The sequence below is a fragment of the Rhineura floridana genome, chromosome 2 (genome assembly GCF_030035675.1).
Source record: "Rhineura floridana isolate rRhiFlo1 chromosome 2, rRhiFlo1.hap2, whole genome shotgun sequence".
NCBI lineage: Eukaryota > Metazoa > Chordata > Lepidosauria > Squamata > Rhineuridae > Rhineura > Rhineura floridana.
In genome coordinates, this window is record NC_084481.1 from 208,268,878 (window position 1) to 208,288,297 (window position 19,420).

The 19,420-nt window shown below is 42.6% G+C and overlaps 1 protein-coding gene across 4 annotated transcripts in view; it reads left to right on the plus strand.

Annotated features, from left to right (window-relative positions):
* PPP4R4 (protein phosphatase 4 regulatory subunit 4) overlaps positions 1–19,420 on the plus strand; it is a 160,417-nt gene that overhangs the window by 101,586 nt on the left and 39,411 nt on the right. For all 4 annotated transcript variants that reach the window (XM_061613257.1, XM_061613253.1, XM_061613254.1 and 1 more), the window contains 9 exons: positions 3,708–3,829; positions 3,982–4,104; positions 6,122–6,291; positions 7,487–7,606; positions 9,416–9,493; positions 11,239–11,322; positions 11,775–11,957; positions 14,834–14,939; positions 16,503–16,650. In XM_061613257.1, the coding sequence (XP_061469241.1) occupies positions 3,708–3,829; positions 3,982–4,104; positions 6,122–6,291; positions 7,487–7,606; positions 9,416–9,493; positions 11,239–11,322; positions 11,775–11,957; positions 14,834–14,939; positions 16,503–16,650 (1,134 nt within the window). The remainder of the gene's footprint in view (positions 1–3,707; positions 3,830–3,981; positions 4,105–6,121; positions 6,292–7,486; positions 7,607–9,415; positions 9,494–11,238; positions 11,323–11,774; positions 11,958–14,833; positions 14,940–16,502; positions 16,651–19,420) is intronic.

A 19,420-nucleotide genomic window follows, 5' to 3' on the forward strand; every position in this document is an offset into this window, starting at 1 on the left:
TGGTCTCTGGCCCCTTCAGCAGTTGCTGCTTTTGTAGCTGGAGAGAGACAGGGCCCCGCCCTTCCAGGCCAGGTGGAAATCAGCCAGAAATGCAGGGAGCAGGTCTTGCAGAAACTCACACAGGCCCCGCTGGCGCCCCGATCCCCTGCATGCTTTCTCGGGAGGCAGAGCCAGGAGAGCCCTCCCTTCTCCCGTTACGCGGGGCCGCCACCACCCGCCTGGACGTCTCCTGCGCAAGCATCGTCCGGCTAGTCAGCGGGCAGGGGCGGAGTGAGAAGGAGGCGCACTCGGCTCTGTGCCTCGCCTTGCCTCTCCTCCGCGATGGCCACCGACGAGCTGGCCGACAAGCTGAGCCGCTGCCTCCAAGTGGAGGCGCACAATGGCGAAGCGGAACAAGCTCAGCCCTTGCCGTCTGCTCATCCGGATCCCAACCCAGAGCCGACGGCCCTGAATAGCGGCGCCGACGGTGAGCTCAGTGCCAAGCTGCAGCAGTGGCCTTTTTTGGAGTGTGTGTGTGGAGAGACAAAGAGGCTAGACAGCCTCCGAAGAGGGATGCCGCCGCCGCTCGGCCTGGACGCCGTCTCTGAGCATGTGCGGAGTGCCTGCCGCTTCTTTCCCCCACGCGGCAGGAGAATCTCAAGGGGGGCTTCTATGGAGGGGAGGTGGATCATGGAGGAATTTCCCTCCACCATTGCTCCGGCGTGGGCAGCCTTTCCTCCCGGTTTTGCCTTCCTCTCTATAGAAAATGCACTCTGTGCTTGCTAAGGGGACCTTCCGCCCCTCTCGGCGAGGGAGGAGGTCCATGGGGTGACACCATGAGTTACTGCACTGGGTACACCAACCCTAGTGACGCCACTGCTCCTCCCCCATGGAATTCCCCATTTTGGGGCTTTCCTTTGCCTACCGCTGGTGGGGATCCCACCAGTGGCACTTCTGTCAGCCTACCCCATTGGGAGAGTGGGGAGCTCCATGCTGGCAAAGTGTTGCTGATGTCAGTTTGCAGGTGGAGGCCAGCAGAGGGCTGTTGGATTCTGAATCAACTCAGGTTTAATTTTCTTAGTATGTAAACATTAAAAAAATCCTGCTAAGCTAAATGCAAATGCATTTTAATATATGTTATTTGTTTTTGTAGTTCTTAGGTGTTTTACTTATTGTCTTTAGAGATATTTATTATTTAATTATGTTACTTAAAATATGGGATCATTATTGTTGTTCTTTGGCATTGAATGTGGATTTTGTATTGCATTTCTTATATTGATTCCTGCTTAGAGATTTCTTTTGAAATATGAATTGGTATATTAATGAACTAAATAAAGTAAAAATCAAGTTACTATATCCATATTTAGCGGGCAGATTGGGGTTGAGAGAACGTAGGTTATGTCAACCCTGCAAAGTAGCCAATTGTTGTTATACTCATATCACTGGGGGCTGGGGAGGATGCTCAGAGCCGTGTATAACAATCCTGCAGTTTTGTTCAGTGTTATCCAGTCTCTTGACTTGTTGGGTTTTTTTGGGGGGGCAAATGCAGTTAGGGGGTTGTTAAATCTACTGTAGCAGCAATTGCGGGGAGGAAAGGAGGGGAAATAGGGGAATTATTTGGGATGGGGTTGTTGTTCCTGGTATAAACACTTAAATGGTTATATTCACATCAAAGGTTGAATTCTTTTTGCTAAAAAAAGGCAGGAAGGAAAAGAAAAGGATGACAATTTGGTCTATGCTGGTGACATTGCTGTGGTCACTGTATATGACTATATATGTACTGTAATTATATACACACACACACTGTATATGAGGTATAAGTAAATAACTACAACAAATGCTTTTAGAATGCACTGCTTTCCTTTTAGCAATTTAATCTTGGCTTTATCTAAGCATCGGCACCTGAACCTTGATTGCTGTATATCTCAATTTTTTTTGCCCACCCACCCCTATCTGAAATACCATGTTTGATCTTGCACTGACAGTAGTATTACCATCCTAAGTTTTATTGATGGAAAGCCTAGAGCAGGGGTCGGGAACGTTAAGCCCAGGGGCTGAATGCAGCCCTCCAGTCCTCTCTATTCAGCCCTCAGTCACACTACTCACCAACCCACACCCTCCTCTAGTGCTTTTGCCTGCTGGATTGCATCCTTGAACTCTGGCAATGCCTGTTGCTTGCCTGAATGACGGATGGAGAGTTGTGTGTACGTAGAAGCCTCTGACTTCTGCATTCCTGGAATGTAGCTAAATTATCCAAAGGGAAGCATCACATCCATTGCTCTGCCTCTTTTGCCTCTGGCCCTGCCCAACACAAGCATATGTCCTTGGGAAGGTTGTCTATAAAAGAATGTGACCCTCAAACTGAAAATATGTCCCCCACTCTTGAGCTGCAGGGACATAACTTGGTTTACCACTCATGCAACTTCAGTTATTTGCATGGTTTGGGGTTGGCGTTATGGGAGAGGCTCTTGTGCCTTTAACAGCTATTTGGCAATCAGACATTCAGCAGATTAAGACTTTTCTAGTATACAATTATGGGGGAAGCTTGGCCTCTAGATATTCTGTCTGTCAGACATCTTATTACTTATGTGTGGCCCCTGATATATTTTTGGATTGTCCACTCCACCCACAAGGCAGCGCAGATTTGCATATGAAGCAAAGCAAAGCATATACCTTATTAATCAAATTTCTGTTTCTTTTGCTGGCAGGGCAGAGGGGCCGATTCACATTTAGTATACTGGGCCTAGAAAATCCTGTTGGAACCCATGTTCACTGAAGTGTACATGGCTCTGGATCAGGATTCAAGATGCAATCCATAGAAACCCACACAAACTTGTGAAACCTCAGTTTAAGTACTTGTTGCTCCAATTTCAGTGGGACTTAAGCACATTGGATTTTCTCTGGGTTGCATCCATTATACTGTGTTGTAAACATGAAATATCACTGATAAATTAAATGAAACAAAGGCCCTCCTTGTTTGGTATGCATCTGAACTTTCCAGTATTAATCTCAAGGTGCAGAGGAAGTTAGCCATGCTTCAGTCACATTGAAATCAATGTGGGGATGGGAGCATCTGTCAATTTTGGTTCTCTCAGTTTTCATTTTTCCAATCTTAAATGTGGTTCTCCGCATTTCTGCAGCAATTTGTGATTTTTTCTTTTAAAAAATCCTCATGAAAATTCTCCAGCATTTTAGTGCAAACTTCTAATAAAACACATTTTTGTAGGCAGTGTTAACAAATGTACACATTTTTGCAAGCATTGTCTTGTCATATAATGCATTTTTGTATGTTATTTTCCTGCATATATTCATTTTTATGCACACTTTTTCCAGTATGCACATTTTTGAAACACTGGTTGGTTGGAGAACTGCCTTGCAAAATTCGGAGAAGTGCAAATTTTGAAGGACGGCTGTGCTGCGGTTCTCATATTGTTTCGGAAAGTGTTGGCTTGATAGATTTGGCTTGAAATGCGAACTAAATTGAATTTCTCCCCCTTCTCTAGTCTGAAGTTAGTAATTACTAACTTGTCCCACTGATTTCAGCGTGACTAACTTCCTTGGATCCAATCCAATATTTGTTTAAGTTTGCAGGACTTCTTCAATAGATACACAGGTGCATTGTTAGAGGAAATTCAAGCTTGTCCTTGAAGCCTCCAGCCTATTTCTGGCGAGTCTGTGGATAGTGCAGCAGCTGTCTTCTTCTCTAAATGTTTTGATACTTTTTGTAGGACTGAGCTAACCAAAAACGTAGTGCTTCCTGAGCTGGTAGAATTAGCAAGGGATGAAGGCAGCAGTGTACGTCTTGCAGCTTTTGAGACCTTGGTTAATCTGCTGGAAATGTTTGATGCAGGTAAGATTGGAGCTGAGTTGCATTGATCCTTGTTCTGCAGCAATTTCTCTGACTGCCACAATTTTGTTCTTTGTCAATATGCTAATGCACACATTTTTATTAAATCACAAAGTACAGCTCTGTTCACCTTTATAATCTTTTCTGTTTTTCAGATGATAGAAGTCAAACTATCCTCCCATTAGTGAAATCATTCTGTGAAAAATCCTTCAAAGCAGATGAATCTATTCTGGTTTCCCTGTCTTTCCATTTAGGGAAGCTTTGTAATGGACTATATGGTACGATTGAATGGTCCCTAATACTTTATTTAAAGGGGTGCTGGGCTGTTTGTACTTGTACTGGAATCTTAAACACTGCAATTCTACGCAGTTGCTTCTTGCTGAAATAAATGAGTTATAATTGATATTATAAATATGATCAGGGAGAAAACTGTGTACAAATAAATGATCTGATATGCTGTTAGTCCCACCCCTGAACATATAACATATTTATTTGAAGTTGGAGTCCACGTTTGTTTGCATATCAACTTCATTGGAAACAGATAAAATATATTCATTTAAAAGTCAGTTAACTAATAGCAGAAATGGTGGTCTCGTCTCTGAGCTGTTGTTCCTGCGATTTTTTGCTGTCGATGGTCAAAGAGGAACAGAAAAAGGAGGTATTTGTTATTGTTTGGAGTTAGAGTTTTTTTAAAGTCATGAGAGGATTCTGTTCACCTGAGCCTTAAATGCAAACTTTACTTTCCAGCAAGGGCCAAAAGGTTCAGAACAACTGTGGGCTACTTGTGGGTGGCTATTTAGTCCATTTGTGGTGATCATTCAGAGTCTGGCCTAAGCTTTTTGCGCTAAAATGTAGTTTGCCCTGGAATGTTGTGTTGGGATTTTAAGTAGGGTTCTGTGCTCTAATCGTTTGGCTCACATATTGATTTCCTGATCTGTCAGTGTGGAGGTACAAGAGCAGAGCCAAAAGCAGGCTAATGCCTCAGCAACAATTCTGTACCTGCCCTTCATATGCTTACAGCCAAGTAATCATAGTAAAGGATTCTAGCAAAGACTGAAGCAATACTTCAGTAGAGTTGAAGCAGAGACCATCATTATAAAGATGACTGATGTGAAGTATTCCTTGGAGCGTGGATAGAAAAACCCATTTCCTTTCTCTCATTACAGTCACTGGAAACAGTGTTAATAGCAACATACATGGCATGCGTAACACCAATTATATTTCATATGAATATTCATTGATCTGCATTCATTATGTATTCAGAGGATGTGAAAGTTATTCAGTATATAACTATTGACATCAGTCTGTGGAACACATCATGTTTTGTCCTTCGATTGTTAATGTTCACCCTGTACATGTGCAAAGTAACAATACAAACAACTTTGCCTCAGTGATGCCTTCTCACAGGATGAGAAATGGGTATACCAACGTTCTTCCTGCCTTGGAATGTAAACTCTATCAGCGTGTTGAGTATCAGAACTAGTCTTAAAGTCTTATAAACTACAGACAAGGCCTTAGTTCTTATCTAGAACGATTCTGCTAGAATGAATGCCTTCTCCCTGCGATATCCATGGTAGGTTAGCAGTTATCTGCTTACAACACATTGTAGAAGAGCCCCAGTGCAGGAGCTCTAATATATACCTCTAGCACATTAAACCCTTACAGCTGGAACAAACAAATCCCCATGACTACTGTCTAAAAAAATATGTGGCTGAAATCACATGCAGTGGTAGTTACATTTAGCATTGTGTGTTGGGGAAATTTCAAATTACTGTTTGCAATACGATAGGGAGGAGTAGCCTTTATAGAGATGAAATGAAGTCCCACTGTTTGTGAGCAAACCCTTCTGCATGCCTGAAAATGTTTGTTGGGTTGCGGCACTTGTATATGTAAATGCTGTAATACAGAGATAAGAATATTATGCCTATGGTGGAATATTTACTTCCGCTAGATCTTTGGTGCTTCTTCACACTGACATAGAAAGTTTTCCTAGGAGCGTTATCTCATGAGAAAGGATGAGGGAGTTGTGCTGTGATTTCTGGAGCAAAATGATTACTTCCATATTATGGGTCATATAAACCTCACAACAACTATGCAAGGTAGGTTAGACAGAGAGAGGGTGACTTGCCCAACATCACCAGATGGGCCTCATCGCAAAGCAGGGATTTGAATCCAGCCCTCGATAGCCTGGAGTCCATCACTCTGGCTGCTACACAAGCCAGGCTCACTTGACAGGCTAGTCTTGCACTGTAATGTGAACATTCCATAATGAACAAATATTTAATTTGTTTGAAGGGATTTTTACACCAGAGCAGCATTTGCGATTTTTGGAGTTCTATAAGAAGCTTTGCACCCTGGGATTAGAGCAGGAAAATGGACATAATGACAACCAGGTACAACTCCAAACCTTAGAACAGGAAAAGAAGTACATATCGGTGAGGAAGAACTGTGCTTACAATTTACCAGTGAGTGAACTGCTATTTTACTTAAATGTCCATTTATAATATGTATGTAATGTAGTCTTGTAAAACCCCTACTGGCTTTAGAGAGGTGGGTTGCCTCCCCAAGAGTACTGTAAGGCTAGCGGGGTTGCATCCTTTGCTGTTATGATGACAGTGGCAGAGGGTGGGTAGTAGAGCATGATTGCTTCATATGTGGGTGGTAGCAACTACTCTGTAGTTGGTACTTCTATGATACCACAGGAGTAATTAGGCTTTGTTGGCTCTGTATACACATTATTCTTTGTTCTTTTTGATCATCACTGGTCACAGAAATATTAAAAACATATGAGCCTTGCTGGATTGAGCCAAGGGTCCATCTTGTCCAGTGTTTCCCTCTTGGGCAACCCAGAATCCTCCAGGAAACCCACAAGCAGGGCATGAAAGCAATAGCCCATTGTTGCTCCCCAGCCACTGGTATTCAGTTGCATGATGCCTCTGTACATGCAGATTCTGTAAGGCCATTGTTTCTAGTAGACCTGTCTTTCATGAATCTGTCAAACCCTGTTTTGAAATTGCCTAAGCTAGTGGCCATTACTACATCTTGTGACAGTTTGTCCCATAAATTAATTATGCATTGTAGGAACAAGTCTGTCCCAAATGTGCTGATAACCCATTTTATCGGATAACTCGGCGTTTTAGTATTATGAGATGGAGAAAGACTTCTCTCTATTCACTTTTTGCACACCATGCACAATTTTATAAATTTCTATCATGGGCATGTTCTTCCTTGTGCCGAGTGAAATAGTACTTGCTTGAATAAGAGCTCTGGGCAAATGTTAACACCAGTTTTGCAGGGTTATAACTCCACTTCTGCAATATAAAGCCCTCAGGTGATGCCTGCAACAAAATGTTGCAATATAGAGTCCTTCTGTTCATAACACCTCCCATCCCTTAGTTTTCTGTTACCCCTTCCCCAACAGTGAGTCAGCATTCTGTGGCCACTGAGCATACTTGCCTTGCCCTTCTGCCTCCTAGTTTTTTTTCTAAAGTTTTTTTTTTTACATAATCTTGGGGTTCCATGTAACCAACTGGGATATCTCCCTCTTGTGTTTGAAAGGTGCCCTTTTGCCTATATAAGGGCAGGCATTTGGAGAAAGAGCCCACTATTAATGAATATGATATGTGCTTATCTACATTATTACATCATTTCTATTCCTAGGCCATGATGGTTTTTGTGGATCCTAAAAACTTCAATTTGGATCTCTACTCTACATTCTTCTGTCTCTGCCATGACCCTGAAGTGCCAGTCAGACACACTATGGCTATTGGCTTCTATGAAGTAAGTCAAGGAATTACACCTCAGGAGAAACACTCTTTGGATTAATTTCAGCACCTGCTGTTTGTATATAATTTCATTTATATGTTTACCTGTAACATATTTGCATCTACTAACCCCTCTTACAGAAATCAACGTGACTTGTAAGTCACTAACAATCCAGTTAGTGGTTTATGATTGATTTATAACATACTGCACTGGGATTTAAATATATCCTTAAAGACTTTTTTCGTTATGAATAAATACACTGCATAAGGCCCTGAGCAGTTCATTGTCAACACAAATTGTTGAAAGATCCAGTACTCCAGATCTTTCTCACATAGCTAATGTGCTATATGAAAAATTCCTACAATGAAAACAATTATTCACCTAAAAAGGTCTTCATAGACTTGAAAAACAACTCAGTTGTGTTTGTGCGAAACATTCTTAGTTGAAGCAACTTTGAGTTGACTGGAAGCAGAGGACAATAGATTGCCTCCCTGGGCTCCTGCTGGGAGGAAGGGTGGGATATAAATCAAATAATAAATAAATAAAATAATAAATGCAATGGGTTCTATCCATTCTTTCCCTCCCTCTCTTCCCCCTATGTGCCCCACACACCCAGATCTGCTGTGAGTTTTCTCCCAACCCTCTGGAGCAGATTTGGGGGTGGGTAGGGGGGAGGCATGAGGGGGACGAGAGGGAAGGGAAGTTCTACTGCACAAGTGAAAGCCGTTCCACTTGTGCAAGGACTTTGGTGGATACAATCAAATATCTCTTTCCTTGTCAGCAGATAGAAGACAGTACAGTGGCTGGGGACAGAGGGAGGCAAATCAGAGGGGAAACTGAATTAGACACAGATGTGAGGTGGGAGTGGAATACTTGGCAATGCTTCTACATAAGTTATGTGGGACTGTAAGACCTGGCATTTTAATTGGCTGTTGCTGTATAATAATTTTATGTACTCACCTGAGGCATTTTTCATATGAATGAAAAATTACCTGTTAAATTTTTGAAATGTAGATCTTTGGTGCATTAATTGCTACCTTCATCTTATATCAGCTGTCCTGAACCAAAGTAATCTACATATTTCTATAGAAATAGATTGTATCCTGCAGATGACTACAAATGCCTCTGTCTGATAGTAAATAATCATAGCCCCTTTGCAAGTATGTTTCATCCAGAGATCTAGATACATTTTACTATTGACCTGGCATTCTATGAGAAAGTTGTAGATTGTCAACCAATTCATTTTATAGATTCTAGTTGTGCCCTGCGGTACTAGGATGGCAATTCATGAACATTTTATTTTCTCTTTAAAGTTTCCATTAAGAGTTAAACTGCCTAACCAAGAAGGTACTTGCAATTCAGTATAATCAACATTGCCATTTCATGTACCTGTATGGAACAATGGAAAAGAATGAGAAAAAGTGAGGGGAGCTATGCTTAGTCCATGCGAGCAACTAGAAATAGATCAGCTATATGACTTAAGTTAATGGGAATTACACGGCACAAGACTGTAAAATGTCTGGAAGTATCAAAATTCAAAGGATATTTGAAATATAAAAAGAAGCAGAATGCCATCCTAGTACCGCAGGGCACAACTGAAAGGTGTGCAGTTGCCAGGATGTTCATTTTCTATGTTTCTTTGTAACGCTAACTGCTACGCAGTGAGGGAAGGACATGACCTCAACACTCTTAAGTATGATTGTTGGCAGTAGAGACCTAGTCTACACCCTTGTTTCCTTTTGGCTATTCAGACCTTGCTGAAAAATAAACATTACCAGATTAAGAAGACTAATGTCCGTGTTTTGTTGGTTCTTTATTTTTCAGGTTGCTAAGCTTTTAAATACTGATGTGTATGTAATACATAAAGAACTGGTAGCCCTATTACAGGATGAATCACTAGAGGTAATAATAACCTATTGGTTGCTTACGTTAAGATCATTTACAATTATCCTAAATGACACTATAACAAGACAAAGTAAGAAAGGCTTGATGGAATGAATCATTTGTTTGTTGCATGGTCTAGTCATAAAGAACATGATGGGTGTTTAGTATAGATTTATCTGAAAGTGAGGACTAAACTTTTTTACTTAACCCCATATGACATCTTCCCAAGAGAGGCTGAAAAATGTGGAGCCAAATGAACTAAGATACAGTAAACACAAAAGTGCTAGAGAAGCTCCATTTAGAAAGGAGCAATTAGTGGATTGACATTCAACAGAAGTGGGGTCAATCTCAGGTTAACTATCCTTCAGTACCTTTCTAGATTACTTGGGCTTGATCAAGACATCACTTACCAGTGGATGATGACACAAAGCAAGAAGAGATTGTAGATATTTTATAGGATATAAAATCATGTTCAAGATTCAACAAGTAATACCTCTCTACTTAGTCCTAATAAGAACTCATTTGAAATTATGTGTTCAGTTTTGTTTGTCACAGAATTTGTGTTGGTAAATCAGAATGTCTGAAGTCAAGGTGTACAGGATGTTAGAAGAGGAAAAGCTGAATGGATTGAAGCATGTTTAGTTTAGGAAGAAGTAATTATTCAAGATATATGCTAATGGGTTCTCAGTATTTTAATACGTGCTGGAAAGAAGAGGAGTCATGGAGTTGGAAGGGGTCTTGTAGACTGCTAATCATGTGTCATGAATCCATCATGAGTTGCTGCTGAACAAATTCAACTAGGATTGGAGAATCCTAAAACGGTTGATGCATAGGCCATAATATTAACATAGGCCATCTAGTCTAACCCCATGCTTGAGGCAGGAAATCCATATTTAGAGCATCCCCAACAGATGGGTGCCTTGCTGCTGCTTGAGGACCTCCAACGAGGGTCTGCCCAGCCCTCCCCTAGGTAACTGTTTGTATTGTCAAACTGCTCTTTTTGTTAAGATTTTTTTCTTAACATTCAACCAACTTAAACCTCCTGTAACTTAAGCCCATTAGACCTAGAACAACAGTTTGCCCATTTTAATGTTACAGCCTTTTGGGTATTTGAAGATTATCATGTCCCACACCAGCCTTCTCTAATGTCACAGACATAAGGTTTGAGGAGGGTAGGTTAAGCATCCTAAAAACACTAACTGAATATGCAACCACTGAATGGGTCAAGGGGTAATTATAGAATCTTCATGGAGGCTTTTCTAAGGAAGATAGATAGAAACTGGTCATGGATGAGACATTCAGCACAACAGTCACTGATGATGTGGTTCACCCCTTTGAACTGCTGCAGGGCAGTTTCAGGAGGAGGGGGATTTTTGCTCTTATCGTATTGTACTGGAAGGCAAAAGACATCTCAGCACCATACAAGCACACAGTTGCTGACTGGATAGGCATCCATTCAGTGACCATAGACTTCCATAGTGTCCAACTTTCACCACTTCCTCCTGGCTCTTACAGGGAATTTTCCCATCCCCCTCAATTGCCCTCACAGGAGTGGCTGGCAGTTCCAACTGATTAACGCTTCACTAACCGTACCTCCCCAAAGAAGGTTAGTTCAAGATTCCTTCCTTATTCTGTAGTTCTGTAGAGAAGACTGAAATGAAGAGCAGATAAAAAGAAAGACTGTTAGTTAATGATATGTCTTTGTCGTGTTAATATAAGGAGGGTGTTGGGAATGTTGAGTGACCCATCATTTCTTTAACTAGGTGTTAGATGCATTAATAGGCTACCTTCCTGAAATTCTTGAACTGTTGTCTACTGGAGGAGAAAGTGGTGGAGCAGAGAGCAAGGTAAGATAGCAAAATCCTATTCTGAGCAGCAAAACCGTTTCTTAAATGCCACTTCTTTGGGCCATCTGATCACCAGCATCCAGTACAAAGCAGTGAAAACAAAAATTAAGTAGCACTACATCTGGTGCTCAGCTGACATAGCCAAAGTATCAGTCTTACACCATCTAAGCTATTTCTGGAGATGACATTAAGAATTTGGTTGGGAGCCAAAGAGTCCCTGTGCATGTCTAAGGCACTTTTGTGCAGACTGGGGGGGACTGCTGATTTTTCCATCTCAGCTGCAGCTCCATGCTTTGCAGCTCCAGTGAGAATTGGACCTGGGGTGGGGTGAGGGAGGCTAGTGAATGCCAAGAACACCACCTATGGCAGAATAAGTGGACTGTATATTTGAAATATGGTGGTTTGCTGTTACTGATATAATTAGCTTTTCTTCTCCCCTGCTCATCCTTTAGTTATTGAATTTCCCAGAGTTGATACCAGCACTAACAAGAGCAGAGCAGAGAGCGGCAACCTCTTTAAAATGGAGGACTCATGAGAAGCTACTACAAAAATATGCCTGCCTGCCTCATGTCATTTCAAGTGATCAGATTTATTATCGCTTTTTGCATAGAATGTTGAGCATCATCATGACAAATGTGAGTTCCCCATCATCCTTCTCTCTCTCGCTTACTGTCTTGCATGTCTCTCTGAAATTTCATAGGCTGTCTTTAAACCTGTCATTTCTATGGAGTTACGGCAAAGTTTAAATCCCATGATTGCTGAGTAATCCTTCATACCAAATATAATCCCTGCACATAGAAAAGTAGCATGTCAGGGAGAAAGCTGGGCTAGAACTCTTTTGGAGGGACAGGAGAGTGCCATTTTCTATCTATCTCGGTATGGTTTAAAAGCACATAAAGCTACCACCTTTCTGAACCTAAGCAGATCTGGGTCTGGTCAGTGCCTGGATGAGTGACCGCCTGGATGAGTGACCTCCTGGTATCCAGTGCTAGTCCAGCCTAGACTAAACCCACTGAAGTTAGACATGACTAACTTAGGTTCATTCATTTCAGCTGGTCTACTCAGAGTATAACTTAGTTGGGTATGACCCCATATGTATGCAGTCTTGAATTCCATGGTGGATATAAATGTAATAAATATATACATATATTCAGTGTTTTGCATGAAGGAGTATTCAATCATATAAGCTTCCTCCTGGCATCTAAAATGTTACTACCCAACACAGGTTTATTACCTGAGTAATGCGCTCAGCTGTACTGCTTTTATCTGGATTGGTTTTGGAACCAGTAGACAAAAGGCATTCATGTTCAGGAAGAAGAGTAGTATAATGGCTCTTCATTGAATTGCTTGAACTCCCCAGCCTCTGCTGAGACATGCTGCTGGTTCAGGGTTTATATTATATTATATTATATTATATTATATTATATTATATTATATTATATTATATTATATTATATTATATTATATTATATTATATTATATTATATTATATTATATTATATTATATTATCCAACCAGGGCAACTATTATAGGTTTTTAAACAATTAAAATCTTGAGGTTTTGTATAGGTAAGCAGTGTGTGTGTGGGCATGTGTGTGTTAGTGTACCTAAACTTTCTTCCTAGAATATCTTGTACTCCTGGCCCTACTAGCATTTTTTTAAAGCAACATTGGTACAAAGTGGTTCCTTTTGTCTTGGATGGTACAAAGTGGTACCTGTTTGCTTGGATAAGCCATGCTGATAATTAATGGTTGCTGACAAAAGCTATAGGAAAGCTCCCCGAAGATGGCCTGAAGGCACACGAGACCACCACCTTGTTGAAGCTAAGCAGGTTTGGGCCTAGTCAGTGCCTGGATGGGTGATTGCCTGTCTAGTTATAACTTCTGCATATGGAATTGGATTTCTATTGGTGGGTTGAAAGTGGGGCTGGAGAGGTTGCCCTGTCTCTTTTGCCCTCTTCAAGACATCCACACTTTTAGGAAACTCTGACATAGTGATACTCCACTCGAAAAGACTTCAGGCTCATAGACGATTGCTGACATTCATCTCATTCACAATTGCATTCTGCCCACCATAGACAAATATAGGTCTTTTTAATATGTAATATAAACCAGTAAAGAACTAGTGAGTATGAGAGGGGTGTTGGAAGAAGAGCTATGGACTGTACTATGGCAGGAAGGTGCTGCAATCAGATTCACAACCGCCTCCCCCAAAACCTCTTCTCGGATAGCAGCATTTTAATACATTTTAGGCATTTATAGCCCACCCTTCAGAACACTGCATTTCCAGGCCAGCTTATATCATTAACAGAAAACAAGATTAAAACAACAACAGATAAACAAGCCACCAAACAATACAATCCTACCCCCTGATGCATGCCACTGACAGGAGTTAGGATAAGGCAGAGGTGACCCTCTGCTGGACTCCATTGGTCTCCACTGGCAGGAAAGGCTTCAGTGGATCTTTTGTTCTGTTGCTCTCTGAGCAGACTTTATGTCGAATCAGAAGTAAGCCCCATTGAGTTCACTGGGGCTTATTCCCAGGTAATTGTGTGTAGGATTTCAGCCTTTAACAGCAAAAGATGCAGCAGTATGAACCTCCAGGTAGTTTAAATCATTGGCTAGCAGCATGAAGCATGATAACTTTTTTTTAAAAAAAGGTATTTGTCTGGCACATTACACATTAGTCTTAAATACATTTTGTCATTGAAGGGTAACTGCTGAAAATTAAAAGTTAACAAGAATGTCAGCTTCTTCACGGGAATGTGGTTTAATCTCTAATAATTTTGCTAAATCAGCAAAAAAGAAAAAGAGAAAAGGAAAGCACTCTGTTTTAAGCTTCCAAGAAATTTATACCTCTGTCCTAAATCCAGTCAGCCCTTTGTGTATTTTGGATGAAGGCATCAAAGGCACCTGTCCCAAACTATCAATTGCTGTAGAGTTGCCTACCTTCAAAGCCTGCTCTATTCACTTCAACGGACAGGGTAGATCGACTTTGTCATATAAGCAAAAGTACTTTTCTCTCCCCTCACCCCCACTTCCTGACTCTTGTATTCATGAGTGAAATAAAAACTTGCGCTGATTTCACACGCTTCCTCCTCTCTCGCCTGATTGTCTCCCCATGTGAAAAATGTCACACTATGAACGTGTGGGCAAAATAAGGAAAATAAAGTAAGCTCCAAAACACAATATATTCAGAAAGAAACAAATTAGCTCTCTGAGAATTTACTACCTGCTATCATGCAAACGTTTGAAAATATTTCATCTTTGGCTGCATATTTTAAGAATTAGGCTTTGGCCAGGGGTGGGGGGGAAGCAAATTCCATTTCAGTTCATCGTTTTGTGTTTCTTAAATACCAATGCTTCAGTTTCTTTCTACTCTTTTCCACCCGCTACCCCCTGCATGCCATTAGCCATTATGTGTCCTTACTGCTCTTCAACCAGCAACATGTGGCCTTGAATACTCATAGAGACTGTTGTAGGATTAAATGTATTTTCTCTCTTTCCTGAAGAATGTTTTACCTGTCCAAAAAGCAGCTGCTCGAACCCTGTGTGTGTATTTACGTTACAATCGCAAGCAAGAACAGAGGCATGAAGTCATCCAGAAACTGATTGGGCGTAAGTCATGATTTTCGCTGTATTTGAGAAAAGCAATGTAACTTGGAGAAATGAATGGCAACTGTATATTGAGTTGTACAAGAGGAGAGGGCCCATATCTTTATGGCAGACGAAGCATTTTACGTTCTCGAGGTCCCAAGTCACCTGCATCTTCAGCTAAGCAGGGATGGAGAACCTGTGGTCTAAGATGTTGTTGTTCTACAACTTTCAGCATTCCTCACCATTGGCTTATGCCGGCTGGAACTGATGGAAGTTGAGTCCAGCAACACCTGGAGGGCCACACGTTCTCCATCCCTGAGTTAAAGGATATCAGTATAGCAAGGCTTGCCAAGACCTTGGAGAACCCGTAGGGGCCAGTGGATGGGCAACTGGTCTGAAAGCATAAGGCAGCTTCCTATGTTCCTACATGTCAACCCACTTAACTTGGTTTCACAGCAAGCAAAAGATGCTTATGGGACCCAGTTCAAATCTGGTGAAAATGGAGGGGGGAAACCCTTTATTAAACTGGTTATAAATTGGTACAGCATAACCTGTCAAAATGTGCTGTGAATTGGTAAGTAAGGTCTATAAATATGTGCCTCAGAGCTGCAGTGTTTTTACCAAAGCAGTCATTTCGCAGGAGATTCCCAAGACAGACTCTGTACTCTACTGCAGAGATCCAGTATTTTTAGGCAAAAGGTTGTGTGTTGCATAATCACAATAGTGTTCAAGAGCACCAGAGGACATGGTTATAAAGTGCTAAATTTTAAAGTTCCTGGAAAAAATGTAAATAATTTAGAGAAGGTTTTAAATAATGTAATAACAGCTGACTGACACTGGCTTTCTGATCTGCGCTTGTAGGTCTACCAAAAGAGTACAGAAAGGATGAGCGACATTTGATTAATCTAAATGTTCACACTTCTAAATTTCCTGGTAAATGGCACTGAATATGTGTCAGTTTCCAATCCAGGCATTAATTATTCCCCTTGAGAGTTACACCACTCCAGGTATCAAATCGACCTGACATGATAAGCTCGTCCACTGCAGATGTAACACTGCTGATCTCTTTACCATTTTTGTGGTGGGGTCATGGGATCCCTCTGCCTACTCTGACATGAATTTTCCCCACTTCTTTACATTATCAGCCTTAACTGTGGCTTAGTCTTACATTTATACTGTGGCTAGCTTTTCTAACCAGGGTTCAAAACCAAGCTGAATGTCATCACATAATATTTGTACGATCAGCATTTTTACAAATGTAATGCTAAATCCTGGTTACAAGGGAAGGGATGGAATTCAGAGAGGGCAGAAAGAAGGGGGAGGGAGCCTGTGGTCCTATCCTGATCTTTCAGCTTTGTTTAAAAGATTAACAGTGTTATGTCTTGATGGGAGTTATGACTAATCTTTTCACATAACTGAAAGTGGTATAAAACATGTTTCAGAATCAGTCTGACTTTAATGAGCTCATCCCATTATATTATTTTTCAGATGAAGTATTGAATTTCTATGCATTTCTTGCACAAATAAAATAAAAATCTACAGATGGTAGTTGTGGGTTTCTTTTAAACACTTTTGTTTTTTCAGAGCTGGGCCAAGGAAAAAGCTACTGGAACAGATTGCGTTTTTTAGACACCTGTGAATTCATCATAGAACTCTTTTCCAAATCATTTTTCTGTGAATACTTCTTTCTCCCAGTGCTTGAGCTCACACATGATCCAGTAGCAAATGTGAGGTATGGTGAAAGTTACATTAAAAAAAATCTGTGTGGCTTATTCAAGATGTTTTACATTGATGTTGTATGATACATATTGGCAGCTTGCCTGGGAAGTTTTGCATTAATTTCTTGAGTATAATTGCTGCATTACAACTCATACATATGAACTTGCTATCCAGTATATAAATACTGTGTGTGTCTTTGTCACACTCTAGATGGAGCATGGCCAAGAAACTGGTCCCAGTGTAAGACTATTAAGAGGAGAATATTGGGGGGGGGATCTTAATTTCACATATACTCTCATGGGGTCTGAACTGGTGGTAATTGACCAGGAATGAGACCTTGGGGTCATCATGGATAGATTCATGAAGATGTCAAACCAGTGTGCGGCAGCTGTGAAAATGGCAAACTCCATGCTGGGAATCATTAGGAAAGGAACTGAAAATACAACTGCCAATATGAAATCTATGGTGTGACTGAATTTGGAATTCTGTGTAGAGTTCTGGTTGCCTCACCCCAAAACAGATATTGTAGAGTTGGAAAAGGTTCAGAAAAGGGCAACCAAAATGATTAAGGGGATGGAGCAACTCCACTATGAGGAAAGGTTGCAACATTTGGGACTTCTTAGTTTAGACAAAAGGTGAGCAAGGGGTGATATGATTATCCGTTCTAAGATGGCGGCTTGGAGGATGTGGTAGTCGGAGCTCCGTAGCCAAGCTCTTTTACTATTCATTTTACTATCTATTTTAACATCTACCTTTATTTTATTTTTATCACCTTTGGTATTTTTCGGGCCCACATGTGTGTGGAATTGAATAGTAGCTCTCACCCCGTTTTAATTAATGAAGTTTGCTTACTTTGGGGCGTTGGCATAGAAGAGTGCTGTGGAAGAGTGGTTGTGGCGGAGGAGACGGGAGATGGGAAGCGGCGCCGAGAAGGCGTTGTGAAAGAGCGGCTCGGCGGTGGTGAGAGCACCGCAGAGGAGTGCCTGGCGGTGGTGAGAGTGCTGCGGGGGAGCGCCCGACGATGAGAGCGGCGGCGAGAGAGCACTGTGAAGGAGCGACTCCGCGGCGGTGAGAGTGCTGCGGAGGAGCGCCCGGCGACGGTGAGAGTGGGAGTCGTGTTCCGTCTTCGGCTTCTGGCGCCGTGGCCTCGAGTTGTTTTTTGGTCCCGGCGCTGCTCTCTGAGTCGCCTCCATTCATCGCTTTTGGGAGAGAGCACCGTGAAGGAGCGACTTGGCGGTGGTGAGAGTACCGCAGAGGAGCCCCCGGCGGTGGTGAGAGGGCCGCGGGGGGGAGCGCCCGACGGTGTGAGCGGTGGCGGGGGGGTGCTGTGAAGGAGAACACCGCAGAGGATCGCCCGGCGGTGGTGAGAGCACCGCAGAGGAGTGCCTGGCAGTGGTGAGAGTGCAGCGGGGGAGCGCCCGACGACGAGAGCAGCAGCGAGAGAGCAACGTGAAGGAGCGACTCCATGGCGGTGAGAGCGCAGCGGAGGAGCTCCCGACGGTGGTGAGAGTGGGAGTCATGTTCCATCTTTGGCCTGTGACGCCGCGGCCTCGAGTTGTTTTTTGGACCTGGCGCTGCTATCTGAGTCGCCTCCATTCATCGCTTTTGGGCCCACTTATCGTCTTTGGGCCCTTGTTGTGACGGCTACCGCTATTGTCGTTTGCCACTGTTGCTGCCTGGTTGTATGAGTGGTTTGTATGAGTGAGGGTGTGAGTGTGTATAGACTATGAGTTCTGTTGTTTATTTTATTTTTATTTTTATTATGTGCCTGGGCGGGAGGATAGGGTATGGGGAGGGAAGACCAGAGGGGGCCCCTGTTAGCGTAGTGACGGATAATGGGAGGTATGGCGTTGTGAGGAGTACATGCCAGTTTAGGGGAACTCGGCCCAGACAACTGGTAGCTGTCCTGTGTTCCGGTCCTCCCCGCATCCACAGGATTGCTGGTAGCTTTATCAGCCAACTCTCGGATCTCCAGTTGCTGCTTCTTAATGCCAGATCGGTAAATAATAAAACCTCCCTCATCCATGATTTAATTGTGGATGAGGTGGCCGATCTGGCGTTCATTACTGAGACCTGGGTGAGCGATCTGGGGGGCATTAATCTCTCCCAGCTATGCCCACCTGGGTACTCGGTTCAGCATCTGGGTAGATCCGAGGGTTGGGGAGGGGGAATCGCTGTGGTCTATAGAAGTTCTATCCCTCTTGTTAGGCACCCTATCCAGGTGGCTAATGGTCTGGAGTGCCTTCATATTGCGTTGGGTCAGCGAGACAGACTGGGAATACTGTTGGTGTACCGTCCACCCTGCTGCCCAACAGCCTCCCTAACTGAGCTGGCGGAGGTGGTCGCGGGCCTGGTGTTGCAATCCCCCAAATTTTTGGTATTGGGGGATCTCAGCATTCATGCCGAGACCGCTTTGTCAGGGGCGGCTCAGGACTTCATGGCCTCCATGACAGCCATGGGGCTGTCTCAATTTGTTACTGGCCCTACGCATATTTCGGGGCACACCTTAGATTTGATTTTTGCCACTGGATTAGGGGATGGTGATCTGGGAGTGAGGGATTTTACATCTATCCCTTTGTCATGGTCAGATCACTGCCTACTGAGGTTTAGACTCACAATGTTTTCTTCCCTCTGCAAGGGTGGAGGACCAATTAAGATGGTCCGTCCCCGGAGACTAATGAATCCTGAGGGTTTTCAGAAGGCTCTGGGGAGTTTTCCGTCTGATAAAACTGACGCTCCTGTCGAAACCCTGGTCAATCTGTAGAATACGGAAATGACTCAGG